The following is a 19,944-nucleotide window of genomic DNA, read 5'->3' as shown; positions in this document are numbered from 1 at the left end:
TCTTTATTATTAAATCGAAAAAAAAAAAGAAAGAAGGAATTTCAATCAAAACCAATAGTATCTCCTTAATTGACATGTCGAAATTAGTAAAATATCTAAAAATTACGGAAAACGATAAAGAAGAAAATTAATTATTAACGAAAGTGATTTTCGAAGTAAATTGCACTTTATATTTAAATTAACATGATGTTTGAGGAAGTGACCGCAGTCTTGTACAATTAATGGCGGGTGTCAATGAATCGTGGGATCATGAAAGTACATGTTTTGTGTAATAATACAGTAATATTTATCTAACTGCGACATAACGCTTTCGTTAAGAGCCGCAGCCATTGAACTGGTATAAAAATATATTTGGGAACTGTTTTATATATATATATATATATATATATATATATATATATATATATATATATATATATATATATATATATATATATATATATATATATATATATATATATATATGAACTGTCTTTTTTTTAATAATAATAATAAAAAAACAGTTCATAAATATTTTATAAACAAAATCTCGTTGGAAAAAACAGTTCATAAATATTTTTTTATAACAGATGTTTTAATGTTTAATGTTAACAAAACATGTTTGATTACAAAAAAAAATGTTTAAATTAAAAAAAAATACAGTTCATGAACATTTTTTATTATAAAGTTTAATATTTTGTTATACAAAGTTCTGTGAGATATTTCTTCTCATCTGACAATGGCAAAAAATTAACAATTACAACAAAGCATACTTCTAAAATTCGACACAAATTTTTATTCATTCTTCTCGTCGCAAAAAAGCAAATCCCTATTTTTTCTCTGAATAGAGCTGGTAACACCTCGAAAGGTAATAGTCCTTTATCTTCAGCAGGAACTGGAATTCGGGTTCGAAGATCGGGTTAATTACAGCCGTTTGAAATAGTTGGTATGATGCTTTCTGCTGAAAGATTCAATTCTCGACTTGAGTCGGCATCACAAAAGTTCATAATTAATGTTTATTTGAAGAAAAAGTCAATAATTCTGACCTTAAAAAATCTCTGGGGGACACGTAGTAACTAAGCCTAATCATTTAGGCTTTAAAATAAAATCTCAAGGAGACGAAGGGTAGAGACGCCCAAATGCCTCATATTCAGAGAGAGTCGAGTTCCATGTTTTTTCTCTGGCTGCTTGTCTGAAACTGTCTGAAAAAAGAATTTAAAAAAAAAACCTTCAAAACCCGCCAAGCCCATCGCTCGGCAGTTAAAATCTCGATCAATAGAGTGGGTGGACTGGGTGGCCAATCAGCCAATGAGGAGCCTGCTTATAATTGTAGAATTTCTCACAGTTCATATAAAGACCATTTAAATTTCTATTTTTATACTTGCTTTAAAAAAAAAAAAAAAAGAAAAGCTACATTTGTTGGTCATCCGTACCTTAAAATGTGTCTGCCGTCACTTCCGCCGAATGGTTTTATAAACAAAGTAGTGCGACTTTTAGTTTAAACTGACATAAAAAGTAAGTATATACCATTGGTTTTTAATGAAAATTAATTTTTTTCCACTTTCGGTTTTCGCTCTAATAACGAAGAAGCACCTTTTGTGTCTTCCCACTTTTTAGATATTTTGTGTCTATTTTCTTCTTTTTACTGTATTATCTTCTTCTTTTCTGTGTTTCTTCTCTTCATTCACTTTTTCTGCAGTTTCTTTTGAAAGATAAGCGATCAGTATTAAGTCGCTTTTATTGAAAAAAGAAAATAATTTCTTCTGATTTAAAGCCTAATACTTCGTAAGTAAGGGAAATAACTCCAGTCGCATGAATGCCTCCCGACGAGACAGAGTTAATGCGGAGAAAAGTCGCATGAAGTAAGGCAAGGGGCGTAACTACGATTTCTCTATAACGTAAAATGTTGAGGAGATATGTATGGATTTTCAATATTGACTTTTGACAGTGCTCAATACGTAAATAGAGTTAGGTCGTAAGTTAAGAAAATATATGCCAGATATTTCCATAACTTACTATATATATATATATATATATATATATATATATATATATATATATATATAAAGCTCCCCTCTTCGGTAGAGCACTCTCGTAAATTATCTTACTCGCTACTTAATTTAGCTGAAATAATGCGAAGCTCGCGATTTGTTTACAAACAAACGTTTGAGCCCTCTACGAGTAGCGGACGGATGTTTATTTAAATAGACGTTCGGACAGTTTAATTTCGGCCACCGATTCCGTAGTCAGGGGGTAGGACTGCCGACTGTCATCACGACGGTTCTAGGTTCGATCCTCGGCTTGGGAGAGGTGTTAGTCTAGCGGCACTGATGAGTTGTGAAACAACGAAACAGGTCTGTATGTCAATGACTAAAATATATTTTATAAAGCTCCCCTCTTCGGTAGAGCACTCTCGTAAATTATATTACTCGCTACTTAATTTAGCTGAAATAATGCGAAGCTCGCGATTTGTTTACAAACAAACGTTTGAGCCCTCTACGAGTAGCGGACGGATGTTTATTTAAATAGACGTTCGGACAGTTTAATTTCGGCCACCGATTCCGTAGTCAGGGGGTAGGACTGCCGACTGTCATCACGACGGTTCTAGGTTCGATCCTCGGCTTGGGAGAGGTGTTAGTCTAGCGGCACTGATGAGTTGTGAAACAACGAAACAGGTCTGTATGTCGATGACTAAAATATATTTTATATTATATATATATATATATATATATATATATATATATATATATAGTAATTTATAAAATATATATGGCGACTAAGCTACACTGAATATTCTGCGTTTCAGAATATTCAGTGTGTAGCTTAATAGCCATATATATTTCATAAATTACTAACTAGCTCTACCTACGTATTGAGCACTTTTGAAGTAAATAGTTACAGTTTACGCATAAATCTATACTTTCGTATATTAATTTTATGTGAGTAAATGTAGTTATATATATATATATATATATATATATAGAGAGAGAGAGAGATAGAGAGAGAGAGAGAGAGAGATAGATAGATAGATAGATAGATAGATAGATAGATGTTATTTATTTTTGTTTTTTGCGAAACGTTTTAAATGAATTATTTACGAAAGTGCACTTTTACCTAAATGCGAGTTGGGAATAATTTTCCCTGTAACCAATTTTGTACCCCAACATGGGAAGCGGTATATATATTGTTTTTAAAATATAATATAATAATAATAATAATAATAATAATAATAATATATATATATATATATATATATATATATATATATATATATATATATAAAGGAATTCCATTGAAACTGTAAATTAAAATTTACAATTTATTATTTGATAAGGAATACAAGTTGAAAACTTAAAAAAAAATTTCCTTAGTTCATGAAATTTCAAAAAATGTCTTTTATTCTTAGAGGAAAGCAGTTAGCAAAATAATATTCAACGGGCAGGTATAATTTTGCTGGTTAGCAGATAAATTGAAAACTACAAAATATAAGAGAAGTCAAATTTGTATAAAAATTGATAATAATGCAAAAATGCATGGGTTAAATGATATTGCAAATGAAGTCCAGGTTGGGATTGTTCTACAGCATAATCACGTTGATACTGGTTCCCTTCATATCATTAAAGTTAAGCAACATTGAGCCTGGTCAGTACAAAAATGGGTGACCATTTGGGATTGCACAAACCTTGCCTCACAATTACACCCATAGCTATGCTTAGTGGGGTGTCTATTGTCTCCTGAGACTGAATGGAGGCATCAAATCGGGATATATATATATATATACGAGCAAACAGTTAATAAAGCATGTTAAAAAACACTTTCAAATGAGTTAAAAACATATTTAATCTGAAAAGGAAACACTAGATAAGTGAATAGTCCTTAATCCGTGGAGTTTCAAAGAAATACTTCTCATCAGAGGGTAGGAATTAGCAAAATACGGGATCGGATTTTGCATGCAAAAGTATTTGATGAAACAACAAGTAAGTCAAAGATCTTACTTGAAAATAAAAAAAAGTGAAGCAGAGGGAATATGTTGAAGAAAAAGGTGATTACACATGAATTATATTATAAGCTCTATCTCCTATTTGGTTTTATCGAGCTTTTACATCTGGCTGAGATAACTTTATAAATATTAATTCTTTAATATTTATAATATACTTTAATTTTACCATCTTGGATCATTTTGGTAAATTTAATTGTAATGTATATATATATATATATATATATATATATATATATATATATATATATATATATATATAAACACAATTTAAGACTGTAAATTATATTTTACATGTTTAACAGGATACTCAAAAAAAAAATATTAAAATTTCCTTAATTCGTATAATTTTTTAAAAATTCTGCTGGGTTTTAAAGAAATGCATTCTTCTCATCAGAGGAAAGATATTAGCAAATATATATGATAGCAAAGCTATGAATTTGCTTGTACTGGCAGAAATTGAAACAGCATTACATGAAAACTAGTCATACATGCAAAATAAGAAAAATATTGCAATGTTTTCCAACTCTCTGACAAGTTTTATGTATCTATTTACATTTTTTTTTTTTTTTTGACACATTTTTTTTTTGTTGATTATTACCATGTCCGGTCTTCTTGCTTGGATGAGTTTGTCTCAAAGAAATTTTTGATTATTATTTTTCAATATATTGTCTCTGGTTTATGTTCATACCGTTTGTCTGCTTTTTCAAAGTGCAGACGTTGGGATGGTTCCTAAACGATTGTCTTCTATTTTACTAGTTCCATTTGTTATGAGATAAGCTTATCTACCCATTTCTGAAATAATGGACTTACCCAGAGATAATAAAGATAGTCACCTCTGAACGTTGTGGATAACTATACATGCTTTTTGGCATCAGGTTCAGCTTGCCAGTCGAGGTTTCCATCTCGACAATCAGTCTGGCCCAAACTTGTTCTTTTTGGTGGCCTTTTATGTGTCAGGCTGAGGCATTCATTCTGGGTAATCGTAGGAAATCCATCCTCTCAGGTCTTGCTTCTTCAACCGGGGAATGTTGACAAGGCTGCACAGGTAATTTTTAAGAGGCCAAAATGTTCCCTCTTTTAGGAGCGCCAGTTTCACTCTCCCAACCTTCTGATCTTATGTCACATCTACCTGCAGTGGGGAAAAAATAAATACCAGCAATTCAGGCCAGCTATGGTCCCAGAATCATGATGTATACTTCTGTAGCATATTTCTTTTATATATACTTTTTGTTAATTATTCCAATGTTTTGTCTTGATTATTACTGACCTAAAAGAATACATTATTATTATTATTATTATTATTATTATTATTATTATTATTATTTACTCACTTGGAGTAGTCACACAGGCCATTATCAAATATTTCTCTATGAAAACAACTTGTGGTGTTCTCTGGAGTCTGAGTGACAAGTTTCCTCAGATTTCGGTACTCTCCACCGCTTTCGATTACCTTTGCAGATGAATTTGCATTATTGCAACAGCCACTGACCATTGATTCCTCATTGGCAGCGACCATTAGTCTTCACTAGAATTTGGATGGCAATAAGCCTCCCCAAGGCCCCAGTCCTCTTTGCACTCATCCAACCGTCATGGTTAGTGCTCTGTCACTCCTCGGTCTTTCCATTCTCCTTGACTCTCACTTATTTGGTGTGGCACCTGTCTATAGTGAGACATACAAAAAAAAGTGAGGGCGAAAGGTAGGGGAACAGGTGTGTGTTACCTTACAATTATACCGTTTCAGTTTTCATGATTCCATATCATGTTCATTTGTTTTTACATCTCTAGCAGTTTCTATATGTCTAGCTTGTGCCTGTAGCTCCTATGTGTTAATCTCCACATCCAAGGGTTTCCCTTAATATTTCAGCCGTTTTCATCATTGTTATCTGTTTTATCTTCTCAGCCATCCCTCTGATTCCAATCTCTCCCATTCTTTTTTCAAAGTTTTTTCCGTATTGTTCCTAGCACTCTTATTATTGTTGCTATTATCTTGACTTTCTTCATCTTCTAGATCTCTTTGAGCTCTCTGGCCAGTTCCATGTATTTGCTCTGCTTCTCTGTCTCCTCCTTGATCTTTACTCTGTGGTCTGCTGAAACGGCAAAATCTACAATCTGGCAGGATTTTTCATTCTTGTTAACTATTATGACATCCGGCTGACATCGCTTCGATGAGTTTATCTGTTTGTACATCTATGTCCCATACAATGTAGAACGATAAATTTATCGCCCTAAAGAAAACAATACTACAGCTTTATTTTAAAACTTTTATTGAAAAAATCAATTCAGGTAACTTGATTATGTAGTAGAGCTGACATCTATTCAATGTAGCCACCTCCAGCCTCAATCACCACCTTGATACGGGTCTAAAACTCGGAGCGTGCGTTTGTCAACAAGCGCTGGCAGGGGCTCAACGAATACTTGGCAGATGGCGTCGATCAGGCTGGCTTTGGTGTTGTGAGAGGTCATGTTGGTGATGTTCTCGACATATGACCAAACGAAGTAGTTCAACGGGTTTAGGTCAGGGGAGGAGAGGGTGTGTGATAAAACGGTACAAAGTCATAGCACTTCTTCTGAAGCCAAGCCTGGATCTCTTCAGATTTACTCCAAGGGATCACCACACTCTTAAACACATCCAGGTACACTTTAGTGTTGGCTTTCAAGCCAACTTCGAAAATGTGAGGTGGCATGATGTGATCCACACCAAAGACCATAACCGTAGCAGGAAACTGTTTTTATCACCATGGGCAGATTCCTGTTATTCGTGGCAATCCATTGATGCATTTTGAGGGTGCTGGCAATGGTCCTGTTGTCATAACTTGGATCAATAGAGAGCATGAGTTGTACAGCAGCGCATCTCCAATCTTGCTCGTTGAACATTGCGTCACTTTCAGGCATGATAGAAGGCTTCCATCGCTCTTGGGATTGGTACACAACTGGCCAACTAGTAGATGGTCTGCAACATAAAAGAAAATCGTCTTTCATCAAACGAATATGGAATCGTTATATTTTCTAGGGTGATAATTTTATCGTTCTACCCTGTAGAATTTTGTGACTTTCATTTTTAAGTACCACTGCTGGTTTGTGCTTGTACCGTTTCTCTGGGTGTTCAAGAAATTCCCAGTACCCACTTGATTGTGTCTATTTTTATATTTTTATTTTTAAATTATTTATTTTATTTCTAACATTATTATTATTATTATTATTATTATTATTATTATTATTGTCATCATCATCATCATCATCATCATATTATTATCATTATCATCATTATTATTATTATTAATGTCATCATCATTATTATTGTCATCATCATCATCGTCATCATCATTATTATTGTCATCATCATCATCATTATTATTGTCATCATTATCATTATCTTCATCAGTATTATTACTATTGTCATCATCATCCTTATTATTGTCATATTATCATTAACATTATTATTATTGATATTATTATTATTATTATTATTATTAATATTATTATTATTGTTATTATTATTAACATTATTATTATTATTATTATGACCATTATTATTATTATTATTATTATTATTATTATTCATTGAGTATTGTGTTCTGTTTCATATTTAGAAACCCTGCCCACAGAACAGGAGTCATGTGCCATCACCCCTGTTTTCCAAGATTCCCCTTTCATCCGAGCCTTCAAGGAAGTCACTGAAGATGGACATGGCTGCTTCAGCAACCAAACCATTAACGGAATGGAAGTTCACGTCATCTACCTGGATAATCACCTCAAGCATAACACTGATGTTTACCTGGAAATCATAACCAACCACAAAGGTCAGTACTTCGGGGGTGGGGAGGGGTCTGTTTTTGGGGGGGTTGGGGTCTGTTTTGTTTTTACACTTAAATTAACTAGAAGACGAATCCCGGCATTGTCTGGTAATGAGTGAGAACCACTTTGAACTTTTACTTTATTAAACCGAGACCCGGAATTTCCCAGCTGTAGGATGTGGATTTGAGCTGATGGCAATACAGGCAACAGTATAATAAAGACTAACTCCTTGCACTCAATTTTATATCTACTGCTGATGTATCAAATTTCATAAAAATGTGATTGGTAGCTTTTTTTTTTTTTCTGTGGATACATTTCTTTTTGAGGAGTGGGGAATTCTTTTACCCCTTATCTACTATTGATGTTCCACATTTTATAAAATAAATATAGTATTAAACAAAGAACAAATTAAATAAAGCATGAAAAAGTAACATAGTCAGCGATTCTTTAGATTTGCTATGAAACTTTATCAAAAATAGCATTTATTGAACAGAGTCAGATTAAATATACAGAAAGTTGGAGTTGTGAGAGAGAGATCAGCTCTTGAAGCAATGTATTACTTAAGCTGGGCAGAAAAGTGAGGTTGATAGTAGGTAGATTGTTCATTTCTCCATAAGTTTTTATTTTCACCCTCCCTAGATCTATACGTGCCGATTTCTACACACCCACAACTTTATATTCCATCACTCATTTTTCCCACATGCAACATCACCCGGACCAGGTGAGACTTGCGAACAGTTGTAACGTTGTCCGAGAATCAACACACATTGTGTCCATTTTCAATGGCAAAGGAGACCAAGACAAAGAATAGGAAATAACTCTAACTCGTTTCTTTTTTGTTTTTTTTTTGTAGCAACAACATTTATTTTCTTATTGGTACAGCAGTGATGTCACCCACATGATCTAGAATGTTCTACACGTTCCTTATGAGATCTCAAACGTTATCTTGTCTTCCTCTTTTTTTATAGTCCTTTTTTTTTTTCCTTACTTTTTTTTTAATTTTTTTTTTTTACATACAGGCATCCATGCTATGTTACACAGTTACCACTTAGCAGCTCTGGTTGTTCTTAAGTATGCTGGATAAAGGGGAGTGAGGGCTTCCTTTACTTCTTGCCTGTGACACCAAAACCACAGAAAGTCCAACCTTACCTACCCTCAGCATACAATAGAAGAGTCTGGTTCATTTGACCTAATTTTCATTAAACTAATTTTTTTTCTTCTTTGCTAATGAATCACCGCTTATCAAGGCTGAAAACTATTCAAGTTTAAAGGTTAATGGCACCAATGGATTGACAGTAAAATGACGATGAATATCGTGAGAGGATTTGTTTGAAATCTCCACATACCACTCACGCAAAACAGTAACCGATTCAGAAAACAGCAATACTCCACCCCCTCCATTTGTCAGAAACATTGTCACTCTGAAATGTCAGGACAAAAGATCAAAATGAAGGGAAAGCGAATGTTACAAAGATTTTTGCCAAAATTAAATCCAAGGTTCTTCTTTTACCCTCCATTCAAGGGATACTCTATGCTCATAGGTCACAAAAAATTACTTTTTAAAATCTCTCTCACAATTGATATGGAAGGAAAGAAGTCTCCATCCAGTCTCAAAAGACAATGGATATCCCCTGTAAGGGTAGCTGCATGTGTAATTGTAGGCTCTACAGACAAATTTATCTTTAGTTGACCTTTGACAACTAAATATTTTCGTTTACTAGCCAAATAAAAAAGTTACTAGCCAAACCCACATGATTTTTAGAATATGCCATCTTCGTTCTATGACGAGTATGTACATCATAGAGATTTTTTTGTATTTTTTTTTTTAAAGTGTAATTTTAAATATAAACCGAATTTTATGTTGATACTTGAACGTACAAACATTCGAATTTCCTCAGATGTTTAAAAAAAAAAAAAAAAAGAAACGCTTATTGTTTTGTTAAATCTTTTATTGTTTAAATAATTTAACTTTGCTCGTTTTATTAAAAAAAAAAGTTGAAAAGATATTTTCCACTCAGAAGTAAGCTTTGGAAGAGTGTCAATGAAAGAAATACAATCGCCAAAAGATAAGCGTTTCATTATTTCTAGTCACCATTTTGAAAAATCACTCGCAAATGTGACTGTTTCACTCGCACAATCTCCAACCACAGCTCTTCTGATTCAACACTGCTTGAGACCAGTGGCAAGGAGAAATGCTAGACAACTGAAAACAATGCGAAGATAAACAGAAAGCTCATACAATAACTGGAATCTCCAAATAATCACCCATTTTAGCACTGACCAGGTTCAATGTTGCTTAACTGATATTTGACCCTTTTTGTGGCTGCCTAATTTAATCCCTGCATTTTTTTATGTATTGTCTTTTCTGTTCCAGATACAACACATCAACCACAGTTCATCTTTATTCTCAGTTCCCGGAAACAAATCACATGGAAAATACGACTGCCGAACCTTAAATTTACTTCCGGTAAACATCTCATCGTGGTAAGTTAATTTACTTTTTTGTCGATTATTTATTGGTTTTAAGATCTGTAATACCCCTCCTGCCTCCGTACATTAGATAAAAAAATCTATATAAAAGTCAATGTTTGAGCATGTTACGGAAATGGGCAATACAGTATTCCCTCAAATGTCATGGTAGATAGGGGCTGAGACCAACCGTGATATTCGAAAATCCGCAAAGTAGAACAAAACCATTTTTTTTAACCATATTTAATTGTTTATAGGCTGTTTAAAACCATCCCTGTAATGTTTATAACCCACCCATTACTATATTAATAATAATAGAAAGATTGTAATGCTTGTTAGGTTGTACAGTATACTATTACAGTACTGTACATCTATAATATAAATCTCACTTGTCTGTTTAAATGTAGGTATGTATGTATGTATGTATGTATGTATGTATGCCTAAAACTTTCGACAAAGGTGACAGATTTTCACAAGGTCAGTATCATTTTGAAGTTTGACGTCTCAGACAACAAATGTCGAAAAAAATTGGCCAAAAACATTAATTCCTTCACCCTTAACTAGGCAGTTTTCTACAAGGAGGGTTCGATTTTTTGCGAGCTATTTTTGCAAGTCATTGTATCGGTTGGATTGACTTTGTCTAATTTTAATGTTCCGAACTTCCAGTCGCGTCATAGATTTTCTTTTACTTTCTTTTCCACCTTTGCGGCACAGGTTCAAGCCTGCCTGCCTACTAACAACCTTTTTTTTCTGCTCAACACACACCTCCAAGCACACAGGCAACGCCGGGCACCCAGGCTGGTAAATAAATATTCGATTATCATGGTTTTTTATGGATTTATGATGGATTTATGTTGGAAATCCAAAATATTAATATATTGAAAAACTTGTGATGTAACAAATCCGTGATAATCAAAGTAAAGTAGCAAGGGGTTACTGAACACTTATTAGTGGGGATTGGCTCAGTGGTAGGGAGAAAACTTAGCTGAACATGCAAACATACATACATACAGACAACTGCCCTTTATGTAACAGATGTAATAGATTTGAGGAAATTGTTTAAGCATGTACATTAAGTATTTGTTGAAAAAAAAAAAAACTGTTATCCTCATCTTCATAGTTGTTGTTTTGTGACGTTTCGGCCGAGTATTTCTCTGAACATCATCAGCTGGTTCCTATCCCGTTGCGGGCGAAGGCCAGAGGAATAGTTAGCTGAAACATTGGGAAACAACAGCTATGAAGATGAGGATAACTGTCCAGATATAAGTAAATATTTTGTCTAAGTATTTTTTTTTTTTAACATATATACAGCATAATCATGTTGGCACACCGGTTCCCGTCAGATCACCGAAGCTAACCAACAATGAATTTGGCTAATGCGAGTGCGTGACCATTTGAGAATACTAGGCACTGTATATGGTGGCAGGACATCACTACTGTTAAAGGAAAGTTAGGCGCCGCCTTGCCTCCACTAGCCTGTGGGAGATCCGTGGGCAAGATTGAGGACTCACTTCAACACCTCCGATCAGGGTAACATGCGATCATGGAAAGCAGGTGACTGATGTAATATAGAAGCAATCAGGAATAATTCTGTTTTTTTTTGGGGGGGGGGGTTCTTACATTTACATTTTCACCCCAAACAAGGCACATTACCACTTTGGTGTAGGGGGTTACTATCAGGGACAACAGCTACTGGGGTACTATGTAGGGAGTTGGGCAGCAAGATGTCGGTTCACGTTACACTTGAACTTCTGCATGTCAGTACAGTTGGGGAAGAAGGGACCCGGAAGGGAATTCCAAAGTCTAGCAGTTCTGGGGAAGAAACTACTGGAGTAGAAAGCTCTTTTACATCTAGGGATCTCTACTGTGTGGGGGTGAGATTTAGCTGCCTGTCGGGTTTGTCGAGGGTGTTTACGCAGTGGGGGCACAAGTGCTTGCAGTTTGTCAGAGCATTCACCATTAAGATACTCGTCGATGGCACAGAGGCTGAAGCTTAGATGACAGTTCAGGACCTATCAGATTGGCGACTCTCTTTTGAACCTTGTCTAGAAGTGAGTGTTGTTCTGGACAGAAGATTCCTTTGGATGCAATAGTAAAGACACTCGCCCAGAATGGGCACTGCTCGGACAGAAAGGAACTGCAACTTACTGTTTGTACAACTGCAAAGAAAACTGTAGCAATACAACAAACACTTTTTCAAGAAAACAACGTGAATGGGGTTGTGAATGATGAGCAAGAATGAATTCAGAAATTCCTTGAAGGAGAAAGATAGATGAAGAGTCATAGCCATCAATGCCTGAAACTAGGCAGGACACAACTTGAATGAATAAATTTTTTAGCATTTTTTTTTTTTTTTTCATTTTGTTAGACCAGTTTATCCTACCATAATCATAGATATATTTCTATTTTTTTTATTATTCATTTTACTTAAGATTTTAGAAATCAAGGGCTGCCTTCTTGAATTTAATAATTGATTTCTGTATGAGATACATAAATATTTGAATATTCTATTAAAGTTCTCCTAAGAACAATAAGTTTCCTCTACCGAACTGACCAGTTAAATATGCTACATCTTTATAGCGGTCTCTTGGTCTTACCAGATTCCAGAACAAGAATTCATCTGCTATGGTGGAGTATCCAGCTTTATGCAGATTCTAGAAACAACATCGCAGAGCTGAACCGTTCCTCGGATATGTCAGTATGGGTTAACTATATCAAGTGGATCTTATTAGCGCTTTGAATCCTATGTTATTTGAATATTTTGTCAGGGTTTACTTGTAGAGAGGAGTATCCTCATGTCGGGTTGTCGTGATAAACGCTTGTACTGAGAGACTTTAGACCCTTGAGGATGGTGTCTAGTTGGTATTCAAATTCTCTTTTTTTTTTTTTTATTTTACTTCAGTCAAAGTTCTCAGAAACCAAGGGGACCCCCTACTTGGGGCTAACAATAGAACTCTATATGAGATACAAAGATATTCGAATTTTCCATTAAAGTTCTTTATCTAACAAAGCCTGAGTTAGTAAAGAGGTTGAGAACATAATTTTCCTCTCCTTAATTAACCATTTTTATATGTTGTAGTATATCTTTTGTTTTGGTCTCTTGGTCTTACTGGATTCCAGGACAAGAATTTATCTAGTCTGGTGGAGTATCCAGCCTAGTGTTGCTATTTGAGAAGCTGCACTATTCCTTGTAAAAGTTAATGTAAGTTAGCCACAGTGAGGAGATCTTATTTGTACAGTGAATAATACATGGTTTTGAATATTTGGTCAGGGTTTTCTTGCAGGGAAAAGTATCCTAATGTCAGGTTGTTCTGGCAAACCTTTGTACAGAAGGACCTTAGACATTCAAGGATGGTGTCTAGTAGACATTCAAGTTGTGTGTGTGTGTGTGTGTGTGTGTGTGTGTGTGTGTGTGTGTGTGTGTGTGTGTGTCCAGCTAAAAGTCAAGAACTGCACAGAAGGAGGAAGGAGGTATAATTGGAAAGGGAAAAAGAAATAGAGATAGAGAGGGGTAGGTAGAGGACGGTAAAAGTTCTAAAAGAAAGATGTCACACATGCTCTTTAACCTTTTCTATTTTGTTGTTTATGGGCCTAATTAACAATGGAGTAGCCACACTACTTGTTAAATAAAGTCAAATTTCACTCCTAAAATGTATGCTGGTGCATATGTCAGCGCATAAGTTACTTTACCATTTTAAAATGGAAAAAAAAAAATTTTTTTTTCAATAAATTATTTTTGACTTATTTTTTTCATACATAAATCAAATTAAATTTCAATCTTTAAACTATGCAACAGCAAACAAAAGAATTCTTAAAGTACACTTATTTACAAAAAATTATATTTTATCTAAAAATGATGAAGCGATTTCTGCGCAACCAAGTGACATTTTTTATTTTTTTATTTTTTAGTAAAATTTTATATGGTGGTCATTTTAAATATTGCCTTGAAACGTAGCCCTGTTTTTTTTTTTGTTTGTTTTTTTTCTTTCTTGCAAAACAGCTTTGAACTGAAGCAGATCTGATTTTTAGGGTTTTGTGACACATAAGCAGGACAGCTCTCAAATTAGAGAGTAGAGCTAAAGCCTTAGAAATATTCATTAAATGTGTGTGTACATGTTTTTATGTGTACATGTTTGTATGTGTATATGTTTGTTCATGTTTGTGTGTATTTATTGATAGTTTTCAGCCACTCGGGATTATCTACTTAAATAAGATTATCTGCTAAGGGATTATTTTAATCGCCTCATTAAACCACTGTTCCTTCCTTGTCTTTCTGTTTCCCTAAATACTTTTATATTTTTAGGTACACACACACACACACACACACACACACACACACACACACACACACACACACACATATATATATATACATATATATATATGAGAGAGAGAAGGAACAAACCAAGTTATATGCTGATCAACGTTTCTTTATTGTTAGACTTCTTCTGGATGAATGAAATTGGGAAAACAAAACACCAGTAACAAATATTTGAAAATGTAATGAAATATATGACCCTGTTCCATTGCAGGAACAAAAAAAGTCATTGGAAATTACAAAAAAAAAAAAAAGAGAGAGAGAGGGGTATAACATTGTGAAAGAGATTAAGATTTTTTGTAACGTCATATAGCCGTTAATATATTTAAAAAGATATGATGCAATTCATCTTCCTTTTGGAACAAATATGTCCGTTATAATTCAAATATGTGCAACAGAAATGAAATGAGTGTATTTTTTGTTATGTAATTTTTTGACTGATTTTATGTATTAAATAGTATAGGAGGTGGTTTCTAGAAGGTGTGAGATAGTTAACCTGTGTCTAAAATTAAATTATGTTCTTTTAATAGAATTTTACTTATTAATGGCGGTACATTATAGAAACCTCCACGTTGTTTAATTGTGCTTGAATTTGCACAGCTCTGATTCAAGAAGTCTCCATCTCGGTTTATTTGATTGCTATACATACATACACACACACACACACACACACACACACACACATATATATATACTTTGGGATTTGCAGTGGGGGGAGGGTCATAAGATGAGGAACACCTTGGACAAAGAGTTCGAAACTTGATTAAGGATTAGAAAAAGACAATGTAAATACATATCTATCTATCTCTCTCTCTCTCTCTCTCTCTCTCTCTCTCTATATATATATATATATATATATATATATATATATATATAAAGGAACAAACCGAGTTATGTGTTCATCAACGTTTCGTCTTTATTTGAAGACTTCCTATATATATATATATATATATATATATATATATAGTGAAATTGTCTGTCTGTGTATGTACACTCCCGACCAAACTATGTCAATTTTCAGTTTACAGACTCGAGATTTGACATAGGTATTGAGATTTGAGAAAATCTTTTTAATCGGTTTTCGGCAAGAAATGTGGCTGCCAAGAGGTGAAAGTTGAAAGAGTTGACCATTGCAGACTCTACCAAACTCTTCCGCCAATTTTGTGTCTAAACACTTGAAATTTTAGATGTAGGTTACCTAGACATTAGTCAAACTTTTTAATATGTAGTTTTTCAGAATGGGAGAGATTATATAATTATTTCCGCAGCCAATATTCGTCGCAGCTCACAAGAGCCATGACAGTCAACAAACCGGAAGTCCAAGGCTCGAATATAGCCCTTATTTTGGGCTCATCATGCCAACTCTGCTCAGTGGACAGAGTGCTTGCCTCGCATGCAAGAGGCTTGGGTTTCGAATCCCGAGTTTGAATATGTTTAACTGATGAGCCCAAATGAGGGCGAAACTCGAGTCTTGGACTTCTGGTTCGTTGACTGTCATGGCTCTTGTGGACTGCGACATTGTTTGGCTGTGGAAATAATAATAATATATATATATATATATATATATATATATATATATATATATATATATATATATATATATACATATTTATATATATATATATATTAGAAAATCGCTTTTGTGGAAAAAGTGTGATTTTTTTTTTTTTTTTTTTTTTGAAAATGATGGGGGGGCGTTCTTCTTTTAAATCGCGGGGTGGGGCTGTAAACAGAGATAAGATCATATTTTAAAACGCTTTTTTCTTAAACAAAATGTGATTCTTTTTTTTTTTTTTTTTTTTTTTTTAATAAGATGTATAACAAAAACATTTTTTTTTTTTTTTTTTAAACTGTTGGTGATTTTCCAGAATTCCTCTTTTATTAAAAACCAAAAAGGAATAAAAAAATCTGTACAATGTATGTCCCGTGCCGGATAGAAAATATTGTATTTCAAAAATGATTTAAATCCATCAAGTAATTTTATTTTTTATAAAAAAAATTATTTTTAAACGAATTTGAGTTTTTCCAATATCTTCCATTCCTGTGTTAAGAATGGCTTGCTAAAATTTTGAATTATTTGGAGTTTTCTCCCTTGTTTACAGGCTGTTTATGGCAGTGAAACCATTGCTATTCACAGCCAACAAAATTTGATTTTCTTATTTAAAAATAAAACTATTTGTTCAGTTATACTTGATTTTTTGGAATACTATTTTTTTCCATGACAGGTATGTACTTCTTTAGTTTTGTTTTTGAATATAAGGGGATTCTGAACAAGTAGCTAACTGTTTTTTATTAAATATGCTTTTTGTTAAAAAAAATGGCATGGTTCCGGAAAAAAAAAAATTGTTACGTAATACGTTATTGTTTTAAAAAAATGTTTTGTTTTTGCGTAAAAGTTATTTTTTCTTTTATTTTTATTTTATTTGTTTTGTTTTTTTTAATCCAAATTCGCTAAAATTTTAAATTTTAAAGTTTGAATTTTAAATGATTTAGATAAAGAATTGAGAAGCCACACTCCAAAATTAGAAAACGTTTCTTTTGGATTTTTAAATCAGAATCGGAAAAATTGGAACTTTTTTGAAGTATCAGAATTGGATAAAAAAAAAAAAAAATTGAGTTTATTTTCCAATGTGAAAGAGAAGAAATGGATTCTTTTGTTTGTTTTTTTTTTTTTACTAGTGTTGGAATGATTAATCAGAATCAGAAAAATTGGGACTTTTTAGGAGGATCAGAATTGGAATCAGAAAAACTTGAACTTATTTTCAAACGTGAAAAAGAAAAATAAGGCGATGCTGCTTTTAACTGTTTTATTTATTTATTTTCTAAATTTAATTTTCAATTGCTGATGAACTGCTAAATATTTATTGATTTTAAAGTACGAGTAAAACTAAAATATATTGATCACATACCCACAGTGTATTCTTATGTTGGCAAAAATATGTGCACATGGGTTTTTGAAATAACACGAACAAATTTTTTAAAATAATAACAACTGTATGGTTAAATATTCAAAGATTTTTAGAAAAGAATCGGTATCAGAATCAATAATTGTATCGGAATCGGAAATTTAGAACAAAATCGGTAATTTTACCGAAATCAGGAAAATTGGAATTTTCTCATCACAAGTACGTTTTAGTTACCACAAACTGAAGTTGGCAGAAGTATTTAAGAAATCTGTGCCTCCCTCGGGATAAGAAGTAGACTTTTTTTTATATTTATTGGAGGGGGGGTCTTCATCTTCCTCTTTTCCAATTTTATTTTATACTTTCTCCTCAGCATTATTGAATGCAGAGTGGGTTGGGATGAGGGATGTTAGTCAATTTTTTGTTTAATATACTTTCAGTGCTAACCCACATATTTTTATGACTAATAAGAGTGGGATAAAGAAAAAAAAAACGAAAACAGAATGGAGGTCACTGTGTTTGGGTTGGGCGGTAGTATGATGGGGAAGTGAGGGGGGGGGTCGCCAAAGATTTCAGAGGAAGATGGGAGGGATGGGAGGAAATTCTTAATTAGTTCTGGTCAGTAAAACGATTTAGGTCATGGCAAGGATTTGAATTTACATTGCCGGGGTGGTGCAGGTGTTTGTGAGAGGGTGGGGTGGAAGGGAGGGCTTACTACAGCCATTGTTATTGCTGGGAAGGGGTGGGGATGGCGGTGCCACTGTTTGTTTTCCTCGGTGCATCTGTACTCTTCTAAGAGCAACGGATTTCTAAACATTGGAAGAGAATGCTTTTAAAGTCATTCTTAATTATTAATAAATAATACCGTCCATACAATATGACTGGGTGAAAGAGGGGGGGGGGGTGATTGATATAATGGATATTGTCTCAGACTATGGAATCGGTTATGTTGAGTTGGTAATCTATATTATATTTCTTAGTCTGGCTGTCTGTCCATTTCTCTTTTTCTTGGAAACTACTCAGCCGATCTGACTAAAATTTTGTATGGACCTTTGTTATGATAAGGTGCAGCGGTGCCGGGAAAACTCGTCCCGGGAAAACTCGTCTCGGGAAAACTCGTCTCCGGAAAACTCGTCTCGGGAAAACTCGTCCCCTTTCGCTAGGTAGGAAAACTGGTCCCTTATTCAATAAATATCGATTGAAACACACATTTTATGATCGTTCTTGAAGGAGATATTGTTTTTTTAAAATAAACTATAGCCCCCCCCCATAATATTTAAAAAAAATATTTTTACTTGTTTAATGTTTTTTTGTGTTTTTAATAAAAAACGTTTATTATGTTCATAAACGAGACCGCATATTTTTTTTATATTAATATAAAAAGAATTTACTTATATACTGTTGTTTATAAAAGGGTAAAATCGATTTTTCTACCTCGCCGACTATGTTGTTTATTTAATTTATTTGGAATCGTTTATTTGGTAAAGAAAAAAAAACAGAAAACAAACAAAAAACATGTCGGTCGAGTGTTACGGGAGAACGAGAAATAATGCCCGGTATATCACATCTTAGGGGGTCTTGATAATCGCTAAAAAATAGAAAATTAAAGAAATTACTGAGGAAAATTGGTTTTAAAAAGAAAATAATAAATTTTAATATTTTTTAAAATATAATTTAGAGAGAGAGGGGGGGCATAAAACCTATATCTCCCTTCAAAAAGCAACCAACAAAAAATGAAATTAAAAAGATTCTTGATAAACGATCGCGGAGTTTTCAATAAAATTGATTAATAAATTTATTTAGTGATTACTTTCTCTCTTAATGATTGATTTTAGAATTTTGAAGTAAAAATTAAAAAATTAAAAATGAGTTAACGAGAGATTGTTAGCACATGGCATCTCTCGCGCCAAAAAAAATATTTCGCTTTTAATTTATTAGTTAATTTTTGCAAAATTTGACAGGACGACAATAAATGTTGATAATTGATAAAATCATAATTTTAAATAACGCATGAGTGCATTTGGTATGACAGAAAACAAAAACATAACAACAAAAAACTATCATAATTAAAAAACAAAACCAAAAGCGTAACGAAGAATCGAATCGCTCCCTGTTTTTTAATTTTTGGGTTTTGTTTTTTTTATTGTTTTTATGACTCCAAAAAACATCGTTAAAATAAGAACAAAAAAAAATTTGTAATTAACTTTGTATGAACATAATAAACGCTTTAAAATAAGTTAAACCACTAAGAACTTAGCCAGTTAGGTAGAAAACGGACACTTAGAAAATCGATTGTATTTAAAAAAAAAAAAAAAAAAAAAAAAAACATAAAACAAGTAAAAATATTTTTTAAAAAATATTATGGGGGGGGGCTATAGTTTGTTTTAAAAAACAATATCTCCTTCAAGAACGATCATAAAATGTGTTTTCAATCGATATTTATTCAATTAGGGACCAGTTTTCCTACCTAGCGAAAGGGG

General features: G+C 33.3%; 1 protein-coding gene across 1 annotated transcript in view; it reads left to right on the top strand.

Moving 5' to 3' along the window:
- The window catches only part of LOC145293335 (transforming growth factor beta receptor type 3-like), a 234,891-nt gene that overhangs the window by 163,264 nt on the left and 51,683 nt on the right, over nt 1–19,944 (top strand). The window contains exons 3-4 of the mRNA XM_080139980.1: nt 7,570–7,779; nt 10,149–10,258. Coding sequence (XP_079996106.1) covers nt 7,570–7,779; nt 10,149–10,258 — 320 coding nt within the window. The remainder of the gene's footprint in view (nt 1–7,569; nt 7,780–10,148; nt 10,259–19,944) is intronic.

The sequence above is a fragment of the Euprymna scolopes genome, chromosome 2 (genome assembly GCF_053919585.1).
Source record: "Euprymna scolopes isolate OS-2025 chromosome 2, ASM5391958v1, whole genome shotgun sequence".
NCBI classification, from domain to species: domain Eukaryota; kingdom Metazoa; phylum Mollusca; class Cephalopoda; order Sepiida; family Sepiolidae; genus Euprymna; species Euprymna scolopes.
The sequence above is the reverse complement of the archived record's forward strand: the minus strand, read 5'-3'. Positions and strand labels throughout refer to the sequence as shown.